The following is a 19,585-nucleotide window of genomic DNA, read 5'->3' as shown; positions in this document are numbered from 1 at the left end:
ACGACGCATTGCGGAGTGTTTTTACACAGCCCTTAGCCGTGCTATATTGGCCATATACCACAAAGCCCTTAGGTGCCTTATTGCTACTATAAACTGGTTGCCAATATAATTAGAGCAGTAAAAATAAATGTTTTGTCATACACGTGGTATACGGTCTGATATACCACAGCTGTCAGCCAATCAGCATTCAGGGCTCGAACCACTGTTTATCATTTTATTTATACCATACTAGCAGCTATCTTAGAAGTATAACTTTGCTCTGTGCTTCTCCCAGCATGCACTTCGTACCTTTTAGCCTATATAGGCTATGGATCATTTGATTGAGATCACACTAAATAGCCTATAGGTGAACTTGATATTGTGCACCTAGCAGAGAATCATAGATGAGGGGCGGCATCGGGCACACGTGGATATATACCCTAATAAGCAACTATTTTTAAAACACTGAGAAATATTTGCATTTAATCAATTACAAAAAGCAAGACCCTCCCCCATTTTCCTCCATTCTGTATATTTCGACCCATTACCCACTGGACAAAAACTAGTTTAATCAACATTGTTTCTACATCATTTAAATAAATAAAATATATGTAATGATGTTGAATCAATGTGGAAAACTGATTTGATTTGCAAAACAAATCATCCATGTAAAGGCATGGTGACATTTTTTTGTTCATTTCATGTTGAATTCATGTTAGTTGACAACTCAACCAAATGTAAATCAAAACTAGATGTTGAACTGATGTCTGTGCCCTGTATCTAAGCACGTGGAGTAATGAGGATTCTGTGAATGAGTATTCTGTTTTCACATGAAAAAAGGATTGCTTTTGATAAAAAAACGCTTTGTCTGCCTTGCCAATAAAAACTCGTTTGAAAATTCAAACCTGTATTTTATGGAACAAAGATATTGTTGCCTATGTTTCTGGACGATGCACCCTGCTGCCTTATTGACAACATGACAGAGTGGCGCAGTGGGAGCTCCTCCCGCACAGTTAAACGCGTTCATGTCACGGGCCATATACCAGATTCCTGCGGCTTAGCATAATCGAATCCCCCCATTGATTTATAAATACAGACACATCATTGCTTGAGAAAGCCAGGACCAAGAGAAGAATGACCATTGAATTGATGGACTCTGCCGCCCTCGAGTGGGAGAAAGTTACAAATGCTAGTTGTACAAGAGAAAACCACTCATTTGTTTTCCCTATGTGGAATATTCACTCTCTGGAAGGGTGGAAGCGTTTACCGGTTAATTTAAAGTAAACACACAGGATATGAGCAATTGTTTACATAAAACTATTTTTGAAAGATTCTTCGAAAAAAAAAAGGAATCATTATTTGACTTCAAACTTCCTGGAACGTAAACATCCTGCAATTTATAGTGCAGCCCTGATTCCTGAAAACACTGGACTGGCAGTCTGCTGATTTGAGCGTCAGTGGCTAACAAAACCAGAGGGAGGGCAGAGTGCAGACAGACAGCTACACACTAACAGCTAGAAGAACAGCTAGAAGAACAACACAAGCTTTTGAGTTACACATTCAATATGGAATATCAGCATTGCCTGACAGGATAATAGACACTGGCAGCAGGACAACATTCTGGGGAACCGTACGAACCTCTTTTGTAAGTCTAGTTAGCTAGCTAGGTAATCAATGTTTTTTTTATTATCTTGCTAGTTAACAAACACAGAAAAGCCAGAAGTGTAGAACATTTTTAGTAATAAAAAAAACCCCATGACATTTGCTAGCTAGTCACTGTCAACTACTGCGAGTTGTTAGCTAACGTTGGCTAGTTAGTTAGCTTTCTCCAGGTAGCTAGCTAGGTCAAAACAGCTAGCTAACTTTAGCTAGTTGGCTAGCTAACGATAATTTAGCTAGCTAATCTGCCTAAACACCGATATGTGTTCGCTAACTAGTTTACAAACACGAACAATTAGTAAGTCATTAACTAGCAAGTACCATTTGTACGTTTTTAAAATGTTGGCTTTCGTTGAAACAACTAAAAGTTGGATGATGATGATGCTAACTAGGTAGATACAACAATGCTAGTTACAAAACATGCCAGCCACTTGATATCCCGTAATGGCCTAAAATTAATCTTTACAGTCAAGTCTGGCTCTGGGCATTGCTACTTTATCTGTTGTTGTTGAATATCTTGTTTGCTACGGATTAGCAAGCAGTCAGGCGATGAACATGCAAACATGATCACCTTTGAAAAGGCAGTGCCAATGTGGACAGTGTTTTGGATGACAGTTTTTAGATAATAAATAGCTAGCTAGCTATCATGTTTGCCAAGTTAGTTGTACGTTCTTATCAAAGATTGAACACTCGTATCAACAAGTGACCCAGTGTTTCCAAGAAACACGTTATTTCTAACTTCGGCCTTGGTACAGAATGTGCTTAGTGGGCAGTATCATCAACATTTTATTGGGGGGGGGGGGGGGGGGGGACTAATTCGGGGTCTCAAATGACTGTTGAGTTAGAATAATTAGAATACACAAGGTGCAATTTCGAAAATGTGTTAAGCCCATGTCAGCATTGAAATGTTTTATTGGTAGTCCAGGTAATTTATCTAAGATTGTAGTAATGGTTGAATTACCGACAGGGGTGGGGCCATTGATCATCAGTTATTATATTAAAAACGGTAAACATTTGCCTCCACCCTATGGAATTTTTTTGGGTAGAATTGCAGGAAATTAGCAAAAACTTTTTTGGGCTTGCGGGGATATGCAGACCCATAAGCCACTGCAGCCCCTCATGAAGAGTTCAATTTTTTTTTTTTTTTTGTGTCTCCAACCTCCATCAAAGTTGCCCATCCCTGAGCTAGATGATGAGAAATCTCTAGCTAACACTAGACTGACACAATGTCATGAAACCAGGCCAGATCCAACATACAGCTCCAGACCATTTGACAGTTCTAATAGCTAGGTTACCTGCCACCCGGTATTCATGAATGTTCAATCAGATTTATCATGTCACTCAACTGGACATCTCATGCAGCATCAGGAAAACTAAGGGAACTTCTAAGAATTGTAACTTGTGTTAAGAGACAAACAATGATTACATCTCACCTGCCCAGACCTGCGTGCTGACACCTCCATTCATACTGCCTGCAGTATTGTTTTCCACTTGGCCTTAAATTGTATGAAGTAGTTTTTTCTCGGTTGCCCAGGCTATTTCAATAATTAGATTTGGTCTGTTGTTTCGATGATGATGATGATGATGATGATGATGATGGTGGATTGATTGACTTCCACATTGTTAGTTAAAGTGATTTTTTTTTCGAGATGAGAAGAGAATCGTCTAGCCCATTGGATATCTCACTAGATCTTTTCACATCCAATATTTTCCAGAAGTGATCTGATTGGTCAAAAGAACAATTAGTGTAGAAAAAAAAAAGATCAGAATTTGTCCGTCTGTGTAAACGAAGCCTAAGAAGTGACTGTTCAACGTTGGTTTGACCAATCGGAATGTATGTTTCCAGATGGACTGGGATGTGATCACGCGGACTGGGATGGGTTCCAGGTTGCCTCTGAGAATAATCATCAATGACGTGAACCCGTGTGGCTCAGTTGGTAGAGCGTGGTGTTTGCAACGCCAGGGTTGTGGGTTCGATTCCCACGGGGGACCAGTATGGGGAAAAAATGAATGAAATGTATGCATTCACTACTGTAAGTCGCTCTGGATAAGAGCGTCTGCTAAATGACTAAAATGTGAAATGTGTACACTGACTCAGTGACTTGAGTTCATCAGGAAGTGCATAGAGCAGTGATCGCCAACCGGTCGATTCAGATCGACTGGCCAATCTTCTTCAAGGCATTCCTAGTCGATCATCAAACATTTCTGTAGAAATGTCTATTTTTCAATTCGTCTTGCGCTGTTTGCGATAGGTGGACTTGATTCTGGATCCCTGGGCGCCTGGTAGGCAGTGTTCCCATTTTTAACCATTTAATCACACAATAAAACCATCAAAACAGCCCCAACAGGTCCCACAATAGAACCATCAAAACAGCCCCAACAGGTCCCACAATAAACCATCAAAACAGCCCCAACAGGTCCCACAATAAACCATCAAAACAGCCCCAACAGGTCCCACAATAAAACCATCAAAACAGCCCCAACAGGTCCCACAATAGAACCATCAAAACAGCCCCAACAGGTCTCACAATAGAACCATCAAAACAGCCCCAACAGGTCTCACAATAAAACCATCAAAACAGCCCCAACAGGTCCCACAATAAAACCATCAAAACAGCCCCAACAGGTCCCACAATAGAACCATCAAAACAGCCCCAACAGGTCACACAATAGAACCATCAAAACAGCCCCAACAGGTCCCACAATAAAACCATCAAAACAGCCCCAACAGGTCCACAATAGAACCATCAAAACAGCCCCAACAGGTCCCACAATAGAATCATCAAAACAGCCCCAACAGGTCCACAATAGAACCATCAAAACAGCCCCAACAGGTCACACAATAGAACCATCAAAACAGCCCCAACAGGTCCCACAATAAAACCATCAAAACAGCCCCAACAGGTCTCACAATAGAACCATCAAAACAGCCCCAACAGGTCACACAATAGAACCATCAAAACAGCCCCAACAGGTCACACAATAGAACCATCAAAACAGCCCCAACAGGTCCCACAATAAAACCATCACAAGACAATCACATTGAATATGTGGAGGCTGAGCCAAGTAAACAAACATTGTGTAACATGCCTTGGAAGAGTTATACAATAACTTGGTTTGTCACATGAATTCCCAAACGTTAGCTAGTAGCATGTTTTGTAATTTGTACTGTTGAGTGGAGCCGAGGTTTTAATACAGTCTGTGCCTTTGTAAGACGTGACAATGTAGTCCTAGTCGACACTGTGTACATGTCTTTGTAATCTATTACAGTACACATTTGGTACTGTCTCCCACACTCTGTCTGGGTACTGTCTCCCACACTCTGTCTGGGTCCTGTCTCCCACACTCTGTCTGGGTCCTGTCTCCCACACTCTGTCTGGGTCCTGTCTCCCACACTCTGTCTGGGTCCTGTCTCCCACACTCTGTCTGGGTCCTGTCTCCCACAGCCTGTCTGGGTCCTGTCTCCCACAGCCTGTCTGGGTCCTGTCTCCCACACTGTCTGGGTCCTGTCTCCCACACTGTCTGGGTCCTGTCTCCCACACTGTGTCTGGGTACTGTCTCCCACACTGTGTCTGGGTACTGTCTCCCACACTCTGTCTGGGTCCTGTCTCCCACACTCTGTCTGGGTCCTGTCTCCCACAGCCTGTCTGGGTCCTGTCTCCCACACTCTGTCTGGGTCCTGTCTCCCACACTCTGTCTGGGTCCTGTCTCCCACACTCTGTCTGGGTCCTGTCTCCCACACTCTGTCTGGGTCCTGTCTCCCACACTCTGTCTGGGTCCTGTCTCCCACACTCTGTCTGGGTCCTGTCTCCCACACTCTGTCTGGGTACTGTCTCCCACACTCTGTCTGGGTCCTGTCTCCCACACTCTGTCAGGGTACTGTCTCCCACACTGTGTCTGGGTACTGTCTCCCACACTGTGTCTGGGTACTGTCTCCCACACTGCTTCTGGGTCCTGTCTCCCACACTCTGTCTGGGTCCTGTCTCCCACACTCTGTCTGAGTACTGTCTCCCACAGCCTGTCTGGGTACTGTCTCCCACACTGTGTCTGGGTACTGTCTCCTACAGCCTGTCTGGGTACTGTCTCCCACACTCTGTCTGGGTACTGTCTCCCACAGCCTGTCTGGGTACTGTCTCCTACACTCTGAGTACTGTAGAGATGTCCCTATTGTGAGCAGGACAGGATGGTAGTAGGAGCCTGTCCGTGCCCACTGCCCTGTGCCTGTGTGCCCACAACGACATAACAACATATGGCATCGGTGGAGTCCAAGTCCACAATGGGTCTTATGGTTAGTCCCAAATGGCACCCTATTCCAGGGTTAACGTCAAAAGTAGTGCACTACATAGGGAATAGGATTCAATTTGAGCCTGGGCACTGGTCTCAGGGTGAGGACAGTTGGCTGAGGGAAGCAGGAAGCCCCTGGTGATACTAGAGGAAGTCTTGTCTCTCTCTCTCTCTCTTTCTCTCTCTCTCTCTCTCTCCTCATGAGATGAGCTGGCATGGTGAGCCAGTCAGAAAATAGCATTAGCCTTAGCAGAACAACACGGTGTATGGGTGGAAAGGGGACTTGTGTGGAAGCAGCCTCTCCTCTTCCTCAGTTTGGACTTGCAGTTACTCAGTTAGGCTACTCTTCTCCCCTGTTTTTTTGTTGGTAAGTAGGCTGGTTTTGTAGGATTTTATGATATTGTGTTTGTTGTCAGTAGAAAAGCTTGTTGTTAGGATAAATCAGAATGACAGTTGAAATGTGACAGTCTTAGCTAAAGCCATTTTTTTTTCTGGTGAACCGATGTTTGGTTTGAGACATCCTGTTGTTGTTGTCTTGTTGAAATCTGGGTCGCGTTCAGTAGGGACCAATGTTGTGGAATGTAAAGACAGAAATATATATAGCCTAAAACATACATACCTCTGAGTAAAGGAATCATTTAGATTAAAGGAATGTTATTCCATGTGTTGCACCCTCCTGAATGTTATTCCATGTGTTGCACCCTCCTGAATGTTATTCCATGCATTGCACCCTCCTGAATGTTATTTCATGCATTGCACCCTCCTGAATGTTATTCCATGTGTTGCACCCTCCTAAATGTTATTCCATGTGTTGCACCCTCCTGAATGTTATTCCATGTGTTGCACCCTCCTAAATGTTATTTCATGCATTGCACCCTCCTGAATGTTATTCCATGTGTTGCACCCTCCTGAATGTTATTCCATGCGTTGCACCCTCCTGAATGTTATTCCATGCATTGCACCCTCCTAAATGATATTCCATGTGTTGCACTCTCCTAAATGTTATTCCATGTGTTGCACCCTCCTAAATGTTATTCCATGTGTTGCACCCTCCTAAATGTTATTCCATGTGTTGCACCCTCCTAAATGTTATTCCATGCGTTGCACCCTCCTAAATGTTATTCCATGTGTTGCACCCTCCTAAATGTTATTCCATGTGTTGCACTCTCCTAAATGTTATTCCATGTGTTGCACCCTCCTAAATGTTATTCCATGTGTTGCACCCTCCTAAATGTTATTCCATGCATTGCACCCTCCTAAATGCGAGCATGATGTATTGTTATGGTCTGATAGAATCACAAACCTAGCCCAGTTCCATTTCTTTGGCTGCAATTTCTTCTCTATCCTCTCTGTCTGCTCTTAGGCCCAGTTCCATTTCTTTGGCTGTAATTTCTTCTCTATCCTCTCTGTCTGCTCTTAGGCCCAGTTCCATTTCTTTGGCTGTAATTTCTTCTCTATCCTCTCTGTCTGCTCTTAGGCCCAGTTCCATTTCTTTGGCTGTAATTTCCTCTCTATCCTCTCTGTCTGCTCTTAGGCCCAGTTCCATTTCTTTGGCTGTAATTTCCTCTCTATCCTCTCTGTCTGCTCTTAGGCCCAGTTCCATTTCTTTGGCTGTAATTTCCTCTCTATCCTCTCTGTCTGCTCTTAGGCCCAGTTCCATTTCTTTGGCTGTAATTTCCTCTCTATCCTCTCTGTCTGCTCTTAGGCCCAGTTCCATTTCTTTGTCTGTAATTTCCTCTCTATCCTCTCCGTCTGTCCTTTTAGGAGCTTCGATATGCTGTTCTTCTGCAGTTGGTCAGGTTGAATATCACCAAACACCTTCAGGTTGAAGCTCCTCCTGGTAGAATCTGAGGGGCGATGGGGAACACAGCCACTAAGTTCCGCAAGGCTCTGATCAGCGGTGACGAGAGTCTGGCCTATCAGCTGTATGAGGGGAGCCCCCAGTTTAAAGAGAGCCTGGACCCCAACACTTCGTATGGCGAACCCTACCAGCACAACACTCCTCTGCACTACGCCGCCAGGCACGCCATGACACGACTCATCAGGTGAGGACATGACTGATACGTCTCCCTTTTAAAAAAAATATACAGTGTTACCTGACCCTCTGGCCCATCTTAACTCTATGAAGTCATCTGACATTTTGAGTCATGAAATGTGTTAATAACCTGAAATATGAAAACTGTGGAAAGAACCTGGGGAAAAATGTTTTATTTAACAAAGGAGCTCAAAATGTACTTCCCTCTGTGTGATGGGCTTATAGGAAGGTTTCATAACGTGATTTTTATTTTGCCGCCCAAGTTTTCTGAGCAAAAACAAAATATATACAGTACCGGTCAAAAGTTTTAGAACACTTACTCATTCAAAGGTTTTTCTTTATTTTTACTATTTTCTACATTGTAGAATAATAGTGAAGACATCAAAACTATGAAATAACACATATGGAATCATGTAGAAAACCAAAAAAGTGTTGAACAAATCAAAATATATTTGAGATTCTTCAAATAGCCACCCTTTACCTTGATGGCAGCATTGCACACTCTTGGCATTTACTCAACTAGATTCACCTGGAATGCTTATCCAACAGTCTTGAAGGAGTTCCCACATATGCTGAGCACTTGTTGGCAGCTTTTCCTTCACTCCGCTGTCCAACTCATCCCAAACCATCTCAATTGGGTTGAGGTCGGGTGATTGTGGAGGCCAGGTCATCTGATGCAGTACTCCAACACTCTCCTTCTTGGTCAAATAGCCCTTACACAGCCTGGAGGTGTGTTGGGTCATTGTCCTGTTGAAAAACAAATGATAGTCCCACTAATCACAAACCAGGTGGGATGGCGTATCGCTGCAGAATGCTGTGGTAGTCATGCTGGTTAAGTGTGCCTTGAATTCTAAATAAATCCCAGACAGTGTCACCAGCAAAGCACCCCACGCCATAACACCTCTTCCATGCTTCACGGTGGGAACCACACATGCGGAGATCATCCGTTCACCTACTCATGCGTCTCAAACCAAAAGTCTAAAAGTTGGACTCATCAGACCAAAGGACAGATTTCCACCGGTCTAATGTCCATTGCTCATGTTTCTTGACCCAAGTAAGTCTCTTCTTATTGGTGTTCTTTAGTAGTGGTTTCTTTGCAGCAATTCGACCATGAAGGACTGATTCACACAGTCTCCTCTGAACAGTTGATGTTGCGATGTCTGTTACTTGAACTCTGTGAAGCATCTATTTGGGCTGCAATTTCTGAGTCTGGTAACTCTAATGAACTTATCCTCTACAGCAGAGGTAACTCTCTGGGTCTTCCATTCCTGTGGTGGTCCTCATGAGAGCCAGTTTCATCATAGCGCTTGATGGTTTTTGAAACTGCATCTGAAGAAACGTTCAAAGTTCTTGAAATGTTCCATATTGACTGACCTTCATGTCTTAAAGTAATGATGGAGTGTCGTTTATCTTTGCTTATTTAAGCTGTTCTTGTCATAATATGGACTTGGTCTTTTACCAAATAGGCCTATCATCTATATACCCTCCTACCTTGTCACAACACAACTGATTGGCTCAAACGCATTAAGATTGAAAGACATTTCACAAATTAACTTTTAACAAGGCACACCTGTTAATTGAAATGCATTCCAGGTGACTACCTCCTGAAGCTGGTTGAGAGAATACCAAGAGTGTGCAAAGCTGTCATCAAGGCAAAGGGTGGCTACTTTGAAGAATCTCAAATATAAAATATATTTTGATTTGTTTAACACTTTTTTGTTGTTGTTGTTGATTACTACATGATTCCATATTGTGTTATTTCATAGTTTTGATGTCTTCACTATTATTCTACAATGTAGAAAATAGTAAAAATAAAGAAAAACCCTTGAATGAGTAGGTGTTGTAAAACTTTTGACCAGTAATGTATATATATTTTTGTTGTTAGACATAAAAGACTGTAAAGTGATTTTCATTTTGTAAATCTGTTCCAAAGTATTCCCATGCATAATAGAGATATACACAACATGCTCGTCCAACATCTCATTGCAAAATATGTCCCCCTTTTACTGCTATAACAGCCTCCGCTCTTCTGGGAAGGCTTTCCACTAGGTGTTGGAACATTGCTGCGGGGACTTGCTTCCATTCAGCCTCAAGATCATTAGTGAGGTCAGGCACTGATGTTGAGCGATTAGGCCTGGCTCGTGGTTCGCCTTCCAATTCAGCCCAAAGGTGTTCAATGGGGTTGAGGTCAGGGCTCTGTGCAGGCCAGTCAAGTTCTTCCACTCCGATCTCGACAAACCATTTCTGTTTAGTCCTCACTTTGTGCACGGGGGCATTGTCATGCTGAAATTTGTCCGTCGGATTGCCAGATGGTGAAAGGTGATTCATCACTCCAGAGAACGTGTTTCCACTGCTCCAGAGTCCAGCTTTACACCACTGGAGCTTTACACCACTCCAGCCGATGCTTGGCAATGCGAATGGGGATCTTAGGCTTGTGTGCGGCTGCTTGGCCATGGAAACCCATTTCATGAAACTTTCCGACGAACAGTTCTTGTGCTGACGTTGCTTCCAGAGGCAGTTTGGAACTCAGTAGTGAGTGTTGCGACCGAGGACAGAAGATTTTTTACGCGCTTCAGCACTCGGAGGTCCCGTTCTCCTGAGCTTGTGTGGCCTACCACTTCGAGGCTGAGCCGTTGTTGCTCCTAGACGTTTCCACTTCTTCACAATAACAACACTTACAGTTGACCGGGGCAGCTCTAGCAGGGCAGAAATGTGACGAACTGACTTGTTGGAAAGGCGGCATCCTATGACGGTGCCACGTTGAGTCACTGAGCTCTTCAGTAAGGTTATCCTACTGCCAATATTTTTATTTGAAGATTGCATGACTGTGTGCTCGATTTTTATGCGTGTCAGCAACGGGTGTGGCTGAAATAGCCGAATCCACTAATTTGAAAGGGTGTCCACTTACTTGTTTAAATGTGATCGTATACAAATGTGAGCAAGGTCTGAAATGATTTTTTTTGTTGTCAAATATTACATCTGATTTGGGCTGACCATCCGCGGCAGAAAAAAAAGGACCTGCTGCTGAAATCTAGTTGATGGTCCATGGATTCTAGCATAGATTACCCAGGCCGCTCGCTGGGGAGTGTTCCCGCAGTACCCAGGCCGCTCGCTGGGGAGTGTTCCCGCAGTACCCAGGCCGCTCGCTGGGGGCCGCGTCCCGGCCGCCGCGGGGAGTGTTCCCGCGTACCCAGGCCGCTCGCGGGAGCCCGCAGGCCCGGCTGCCGCTGGGGAGTGTTCCCGCAGTACCCAGGCCGCTCGCTGGGGATTGTTCCCGCAGTACCCAGGCTGCTCGCTGGGGAGTGTTCCCGCAGTACCCAGGCCGCTCGCTGGGGAGTGTTCCTGCAGTACCCAGGCTGCTCGCTGGGGAGTGTTCCTGCAGTACCCAGGCTGCTCGCTGGGGAGTGTTCCTGCAGTACCCAGGCCGCTCGCTGGGGAGTGTTCCTGCAGTTTTGTTGTGCAACCTTCCGTTTCGTCCTGAATGTCTTTTGTCTGGACCCAGCAACAAACGGCTTGTTTGGTTTCACCCCTAATTCAATGTGTTTATCTAACCGTTTGTTTAACCTTTTTATTTATCCAGCAACAGCCAGTCAGATGAGATAGTTGCATTTAGGTTACCGTGACGACTTGGAAATGACATTCAGTTGATTTTTTTATTATCTCCAAAAGGACAAAATGGTGGCAGCGAGTTGCACAACAGACAGATGAAAACATGCTTTTTAAAATGTGATTAAATTAAGCGGTTAGTTTTGAAGATGACTTGTCAAGTATTAAAAATGGGGATTGTTTTTCCATTTTTGTTTTCAATGGCTTTTCAAATGGGAGTTATTCACCACTACGTTTATGCTGTAGGAAGCACCTTTTTAGCTGTATAAAGCACCTTTTTAGCTGTATAAAGCACATTTCTTTTAGCTGTATGAAGCCTATGTGGTAGCAGCTATTCCGTGCTCTCTGTGTCCAGGATGGGGGAAGAGTGTTGTGTGTCTCTCTGTCCCATCTGCCCCTGCTAGGAACCATCTGTTAGACACGTCACAGGAATGTTCCACCCTGAGACTGAGCTACAAGCCTCCTTCACTCTCTACCGCTGTAGTTCTTTAGCAGGACACCAACACCTATAAAGCCAGGGTCGTGTTCATTAGGCACCAAAATGGCCGGCACCAAACAGGCACCAAACAGAAGAAATCCTACTGAAACAGGAAGTGACTACCTGGACTGTAGGGTTCCACTACTAGTTCCTCCAGTCTCTAACACCAGGGGCCCCTACGTTATAAATCCATCCTTCCTTCCTTGTTGCATTGAGCTAAGCACAGATCTGTAAATGATTTGGACAGGTGGAAACCAAGGTTACCGTTTTATATTACTTCTACCGACCCAGCCAGTTCAGATAGGTGATCACTTCAAAGGAGGGGTCGGCATGGTAGCCTAGTGGTTAGAGCGTTGGGCCAGTTTACCGAAAGGTTGCTAGATCGAATCCCCCGAGCTGACAAAGTATTAATCTGTCGTTCTGCCCCCTGAACAAGGCAGTTAACCCACTGTTCCCCGGTAGGCCGTCATTGTAAATAAGAATTTGTTCTTAACTGACTTTCCTAGTTAAATAATATTCCATTTAAAAACAAAAAGGAAGCACACTAGGCATTTCTGAAGGATTCCAACAGGATGTAGTTCTGTATCAGGGTACCAGTTTCCAGAAAGCCACTACTTAGCTAATACTTAGCTACTACTTAGGTACTACTTAGGTACTACTTAGCGCTATACGTTCTATGAAGGTTTAATAGGGCATGATAGTGAGTGAGTGTGTGTGTGTGTGTGTGTGTGTGTGTGTGCGTGTGTGTGTTATTTCTCTAGGACAACTTGCGGCGAACTACATTGACCCGGAGACACTCATTTTCCCAGCATTCTTCATCATACTGTCATTTACTTAGTATGTGTCTCAAATGGCTTCCTATCCTCTATGTAGTACACTTCTTTTGACCAGGTCCCCCTACATACACAGACTTGGCGTTATTGGCTGAACCTGTCAGAGTAGCTGTGTGTGTACTCCTGCTTCAGCTCTCTTGAGTTCATCACACGTTCAGAGAGACGTTTATTCTATGCTGTTATTTGTAATCGATTGTTGGCCGTCAATACTGGTGGCCGTGGTCCTCTGTAAACTTGTGGTTGGTTATTGCTGTGGACACGGGGGTTTTCTAGACCATAGAGAGGATAAATGAGTCAAACGGTTAAAGTCAGATAAGAGTGTTTTCATCATAACAACAGTGGAGTTGACAGTAGCCCCTGGCCTAACCATTACTGTAGAGAACAACCTCCATCTTGTCTGTTAACTGTTCCCACAGGACTGCTACTCTGAAATATGATTTGGTGGTATGTGCTCAGAAATGTTTTTACTTTTTTTCTTGAAGACAACATTAATTTGCTTTGACTCCAGTGTTCCATGTTGACTCCAGGGGTCCATAGTCCTACATGTTGTTGACTCCAGGGGTCCATAGTCCTACATGTTGTTGACTCCAGGGGTCCATAGTCCTACATGTTGTTGACTCCAGGGGTCCATAGTCCTACATGTTGTTGACTCCAGGGGTCCATAGTCCTACATGTTGTTGACTCCAGGGGTCCATAGTCCTACATGTTGTTGACTCCAGGGGTCCATAGTCCTACATGTTGTTGACTCCAGGGGTCCATAGTCCTACATGTTGTTGACTCCAGGGGTCCATAGTCCTACATGTTGTTGACTCCAGGGGTCCATAGTCCTACATGTTGACTCCAGGGGTCCATAGTCCTACATGTTGACTCTAGGGGTCCTACATGTTGACTCTAGGGGTCCTACATGTTGACTCCAGGGGTCCATAGTCCTACATGTTGACTCTAGGGGTCCATAGTACTACATGTTGACTCTAGGGGTCCATAGTCCTACATGTTGTTGACTCTAGGGGTCCATAGTCCTACATGTTGTTGACTCCAGGGGTCCATAGTCCTACATGTTGTTGACTCCAGGGGTCCATAGTCCTACATGTTGTTGACTCCAGGGGTCCATAGTCCTACATGTTGTTGACTCCAGGGGTCCATAGTCCTACATGTTGTTGACTCCAGGGGTCCATAGTCCTACATGTTGACTCTAGGGGTCCTACATGTTGACTCTAGGGGTCCATAGTCCTACATGTTGACTCTAGTGGTCCATAGTCCTACATGTTGACTCTAGGGGTCCATAGTCCTACATGTTGACTCTAGGGGTCCTACATGTTGACTCTAGGGGTCCTACATGTTGACTCCAGGGGTCCATAGTCCTACATGTTGACTCTAGGGGTCCTACATGTTGACTCTAGGGGTCCTACATGTTGACTCCAGGGGTCCATAGTCCTACATGTTGACTCTAGGGGTCCATAGTCCTACATGTTGACTCTAGGGGTCCATAGTACTACATGTTGACTCTAGGGGTCCATAGTACTACATGTTGACTCTAGGGGTCCATAGTCCTACATGTTGACTCTAGGGGTCCATAGTCCTACATGTCGTTGACTCTAGTGGTCCATAGTCCTACATGTCGTTGACTCTAGTGGTCCATAGTCCTACATGTTGACTCTAGGGGTCCATAGTCCTACATGTTGGCTCTAGGGGTCCATAGTCCTACATGTTGACTCTAGGGGTCCATAGTCCTACATGTTGACTCTAGGGGTCCATAGTCCTACATGTTGACTCTAGGGGTCCATAGTCCTACATGTCGTTGACTCTAGTGGTCCATAGTCCTACATGTTGACTCTAGGGGTCCATAGTCCTACATGTCGTTGACTCTAGTGGTCCATAGTCCTACATGTTGACTCTAGGGGTCCATAGTCCTACATGTTGGCTCTAGGGGTCCATAGTCCTACATGTTGGCTCTAGGGGTCCATAGTCCTACATGTTGACTCTAGGGGTCCATAGTCCTACATGTTGACTCTAGGGGTCCATAGTCCTACATGTTGACTCTAGGGGTCCATAGTCCTACATGTTGACTCTAGGGGTCCATAGTCCTACATGTTGACTCTAGTGGTCCATAGTCCTACATGTTGACTCTAGGGGTCCATAGTCCTACATGTTGACTCTAGTGGTCCATAGTCCTACATGTTGACTCTAGGGGTCCATAGTCCTACATGTTGACTCTAGGGGTCCTACATGTTGACTCCAGGGGTCCATAGTCCTACATGTTGACTCTAGGGGTCCATAGTCCTACATGTTGACTCTAGGGGTCCATAGTCCTACATGTTGACTCTAGGGGTCCTACATGTTGACTCTAGGGGTCCTACATGTTGACTCTAGGGGTCCATAGCCTACATGTTGACTCTAGGGGTCCATAGTCCTACATGTTGACTCTAGGGGTCCATAGTCCTACATGTTGACTCTAGGGGTCCTACATGTTGACTCTAGGGGTCCATAGTCCTACATGTTGACTCTAGGGGTCCATAGTCCTACATGTTGACTCTAGTGGTTCTTCATCTCTCCCGTGACCTATGGGCCAGGGCATTCTTCATCTCTCCCGTGACCTCTGGGCCATGGTTTCTTCATCTCTCCCGTGACCTCTGGGCCATGGTTTCTTCATCTCTCCCGTGACCTCTGGGCCATGGTTTCTTCATCTCTCCCGTGACCTCTGGGCCATGGTTTCTTCATCTCTCCCATGACCTCTGGGCCATGGTTTCTTCATCTCTCCCGTGACCTCTGGGCCATGGTTTCTTCATCTCTCCCGTGACCTCTGGGCCATGGTTTCTTCATCTCTCCCATGACCTCTGGGCCATGGTTTCTTCATCTCTCCCGTGACCTCTGGGCCATGGTTTCTTCATCTCTCCCATGACCTCTGGGCCATGGTTTCTTCATCTCTCCCGTGACCTCTGGGCCATGGTTTCTTCATCTCTCCCGTGACCTCTGGGCCATGGTTTCTTCATCTCTCCCGTGACCTCTGGGCCATGGTTTCTTCATCTCTCCCGTGACCTCTGGGCCATGGTTTCTTCATCTCTCCCGTGACCTCTGGGCCATGGTTTCTTCATCTCTCCCGTGACCTCTGGGCCATGGTTTCTTCATCTCTCCCGTGACCTCTGGGCCATGGTTTCTTCATCTCTCCCGTGACCTCTGGGCCATGGTTTCTTCATCTCTCCCGTGACCTCTGGGCCATGGTTTCTTCATCTCTCCCGTGACCTCTGGGCCATGGTTTCTTCATCTCTCCCGTGACCTCTGGGCCATGGTTTCTTCATCTCTCCCGTGACCTCTGGGCCATGGTTTCTTCATCTCTCTCTCTGACCATGCTTAGAATAATGCCTTGTAATGCTTGTTAATGCTTTGTAAGTTAAGCTTTATGCCTTGTATGTGAATCCATTCATTTGACAAAGTAATTAAATACACTTGTATTTAGAATTCCGTTCAGACATTTCTTCATGGTCTATTGCTGTAACTCAGCTCAACTATTGTGTTAGTGATTGTATGTTTTGTTTATTCCATGTGTAACTCTGTGTTGTTGTTTGTTGTGTCGCACTGCTTTGCTTTATTCTTGGCCAGGTCACAGTTGTAAATGAGAACTTGTTCTCAACTGGCCTACCTGGTTAAATAAAGGTGAAATAAAAAATAAAACTGTAGTCTTTTGCATATTGCTATTTATCGTTATGGAGTCAGATAAACATTTTAATAGGCTAGTCTTATTTACGAGTCTCGTGTGTGTGTGTGTGTGTGTGTGTGTGTGTGTGTGTGTGATACACATCAAATATTACTTCACTATAGTAAAATAGTCTGAGGTACTCACTATGTACTTGTACTTAAAGGGATAGTTCGGGACTTCCGCAGAGTGTGAGAAATTTGTGGATATAATTTTTATGTCTCTGCATCCAGTATGAAGGAAGTTAGAGCTAGTTTCACGAACCAATGCTAACTAGTGTTAGCGCAATGACTGGAAGTCTACAGGAACAGCTAGCATGTTAGCCATTCCCATAGACTTCAAGTCATTGCGCAAACGCAAGTAAGCAATTTTACGCAAACGCTAGTTGGCAACTTCCTTCAACCTGAACGCAGAGACATAAAAAATGGTATCCACAAGTTCATCTGAATCTGGGGAAGTAGACGTAGGGCCTCATTGCCAAAATCCTGAACAATCCCTTTAAGGGTGACGGTGATATTTTTCAAAAGGGTCATATTAGTACCAAGTAAACCGTGTCCCTTTTTCTTCCCTTCCCCCCTCCAGGTCCTTTCTCTTCAGTAAGGACGGAAACCCCAACAAGCGTAACGTTCACAGTGAGACGTCTCTCCATCTCCTCTGTATGGGCCCCCAGATCCTAATGGGGGAGGGGGCTCTGCAGCCGCGGCTGGCCCGGCCTGAGCTGGACGAGATGAAGAGGGCAGAGTGTCTCCAGATCATCCTGAAATGGACCGGAGCCAAGCTGGACCAGGGAGAGTATGAGAACGCTAACCTCCATGCTACTGATAACAAGAAGAATACAGCGCTGCATTACGCAGCCGCCGCAGGGATGAAGAAGTGTGTTGAGGTGCGAACCCCTATAGCCCTAACACTAACCCTTAAACACTTCCCCTACCCCTAACCCTATCCCTACCCCTATAGCCCTAACACTAACCCTTAAACACTTCCCCTACCCCTAACCCTATCCCTACCCCTACCCCTATAGCCCTAACACTAACCCTTAAACACTTCCCCTACCCCTAACCCTATCCCTACCCCTACCCCTATAGCCCTAACACTAACCCTTAAACACTTCCCCCACCCCTAGCCCTACCCCTGCCCCTTAGACACTTCCCCCACCCCTATAGCCCTATCACTAACCCTTAAACACTTCCCCCTACCCCTAACCCTATCCCTACCCCTATAGCCCTAACACTAACCCTTAAACACTTCCCCCACCCCTAGCCCTACCCCTGCCCCTTAGACACTTCCCCCACCCCTATAGCCCTAACACTAACCCTTAAACACTTCCCCCTACCCCTATAGCCCTAACACTAACCCTTAAACACTTCCCCCTACCCCTATAGCCATAACACTAACCCTTAAACACTTCCCCCTACCCCTATAGCCCTAACACTAACCCTTAAACACTTCCCCCACCCCTATAGCCCTAACACTAACCCTTAAACACTTCCCCTACCCCTATAGCCCTAACACTAACCCTTAAACACTTCCCCCTACCCCTATAGCCCTAACACTAACCCTTAAACACTTCCCCCTACCCCTATAGCCCTAACACTAACCCTTAAACACTTCCCCCTACCCCTACCCCTAACACTAACCCTTAAACACTTCCCTATAGCCCTAACACTAACCCTTAAACACTTCCCCTACCCCTATAGCCCTAACACTAACCCTTAAACACTTCCCCTACCCCTAACCCTAACACTAACCCTTAAACACTTCCCCTACCCCTATAGCCCTAACACTAACCCTTAAACACTTCCCCCTACCCCTAACCCTAACACTAACCCTTAAACACTTCCCCTACCCCTATAGCCCTAACACTAACCCTTAAACACTTCCCCCTACCCCTATAGCCCTAACACTAACCCTTAAACACTTCCCCTACCCCTATAGCCCTAACACTAACCCTTAAACACTTCCCCCTACCCCTATAGCCCTAACACTAACCCTTAAACACTTCCCCCTACCCCTATAGCCCTAACACTAACCCTTAAACACTTCCCCTACCCCTATAGCCCTAACACTAACCCTTAAACACTTCCCCCTACCCCTATAGCCCTAACACTAACCCTTAAACACTTCCCCTACCCCTATAACCCTAACACTAACCCTTAAACACTTCCCCCTACCCCTATAGCCCTAACACTAACCCTTAAACACTTCCCCTACCCCTAACCCTAACACTAACCCTTAAACACTTCCCCTACCCCTATAGCCCTAACACTAACCCTTAAACACTTCCCCCACCCCTATAGCCCTAACACTAACCCTTAAACACTTCCCCTACCCCTAACCCTAACACTAACCCTTAAACACTTCCCCTACCCCTATAGCCCTAACACTAACCCTTAAACACTTCCCCTACCCCTATAGCCCTAACACTAACCCTTAAACACTTCCCCCTACCCCTAACCCTACCCCTGCCCCTTAGACACTTCCCCTACCCCTATAGCCCTAACACTAACCCTTAAACACTTCCCCTACCCCTATAGCCCTAACACTAACCCTTAAACACTTCCCTATAGCCCTAACACTAACCCTTAAACACTTCCCCTAACACTAACCCTTAAACACTTCCCCCTACCCCTATAGCCCTAACACTAACCCTTAAACACTTCCCCTACCCCTATAGCCCTAACACTAACCCTTAAACACTTCCCCCTACCCCTATAGCCCTAACACTAACCCTTAAACACTTCCCCCTACCCCTATAGCCCTAACACTAACCCTTAAACACTTCCCCTACCCCTATAGCCCTAACACTAACCCTTAAACACTTCCCCCTACCCCTAACCCTAACACTAACCCTTAAACACTTCCCCCTACACCTAACACTAACCCTTAAACACTTCCCCCTACCCGTAACCCTAACACTAACCCTTAAACACTTCCCCCTACCCCTATAGCCCTAACACTAACCCTTAAACACTTCCCCCTACCCCTATAGCCCTAACACTAACCCTTAAACACTTCCCCTA

General features: G+C 45.5%; 1 protein-coding gene across 4 annotated transcripts in view; it reads left to right on the top strand.

Annotated features, from left to right (window-relative positions):
• Positions 1 to 1,280: 1,280 nt before the first annotated feature.
• Positions 1,281 to 19,585, top strand: part of LOC106573240 (ankyrin repeat and IBR domain-containing protein 1) — a 64,474-nt gene continuing 46,169 nt past the window's right edge. For 3 of the 4 annotated variants that reach the window (XR_014379697.1, XR_014379692.1, XM_082958966.1), the window contains exons 1-3: positions 1,288 to 1,624; positions 7,687 to 7,967; positions 17,148 to 17,448. Coding sequence is in view for 2 of the 4 variants with exons in the window: in XM_082958966.1 (XP_082815092.1) it covers positions 7,780 to 7,967; positions 17,148 to 17,448 (489 nt within the window). In the remaining 2 variants the exon portion in view is untranslated. Of the gene's footprint in view, positions 1,625 to 7,686; positions 7,968 to 17,147; positions 17,449 to 19,585 lie in introns of all 4 variants that reach the window. The other variant, XM_082958979.1, reaches the window with a different exon arrangement.

This window comes from Salmo salar, chromosome 02, assembly GCF_965601325.2.
Source record: "Salmo salar chromosome 02, fSalSal1, whole genome shotgun sequence".
NCBI lineage: Eukaryota > Metazoa > Chordata > Actinopteri > Salmoniformes > Salmonidae > Salmo > Salmo salar.
This window is presented reverse-complemented; position numbering and strand designations above follow the sequence as displayed.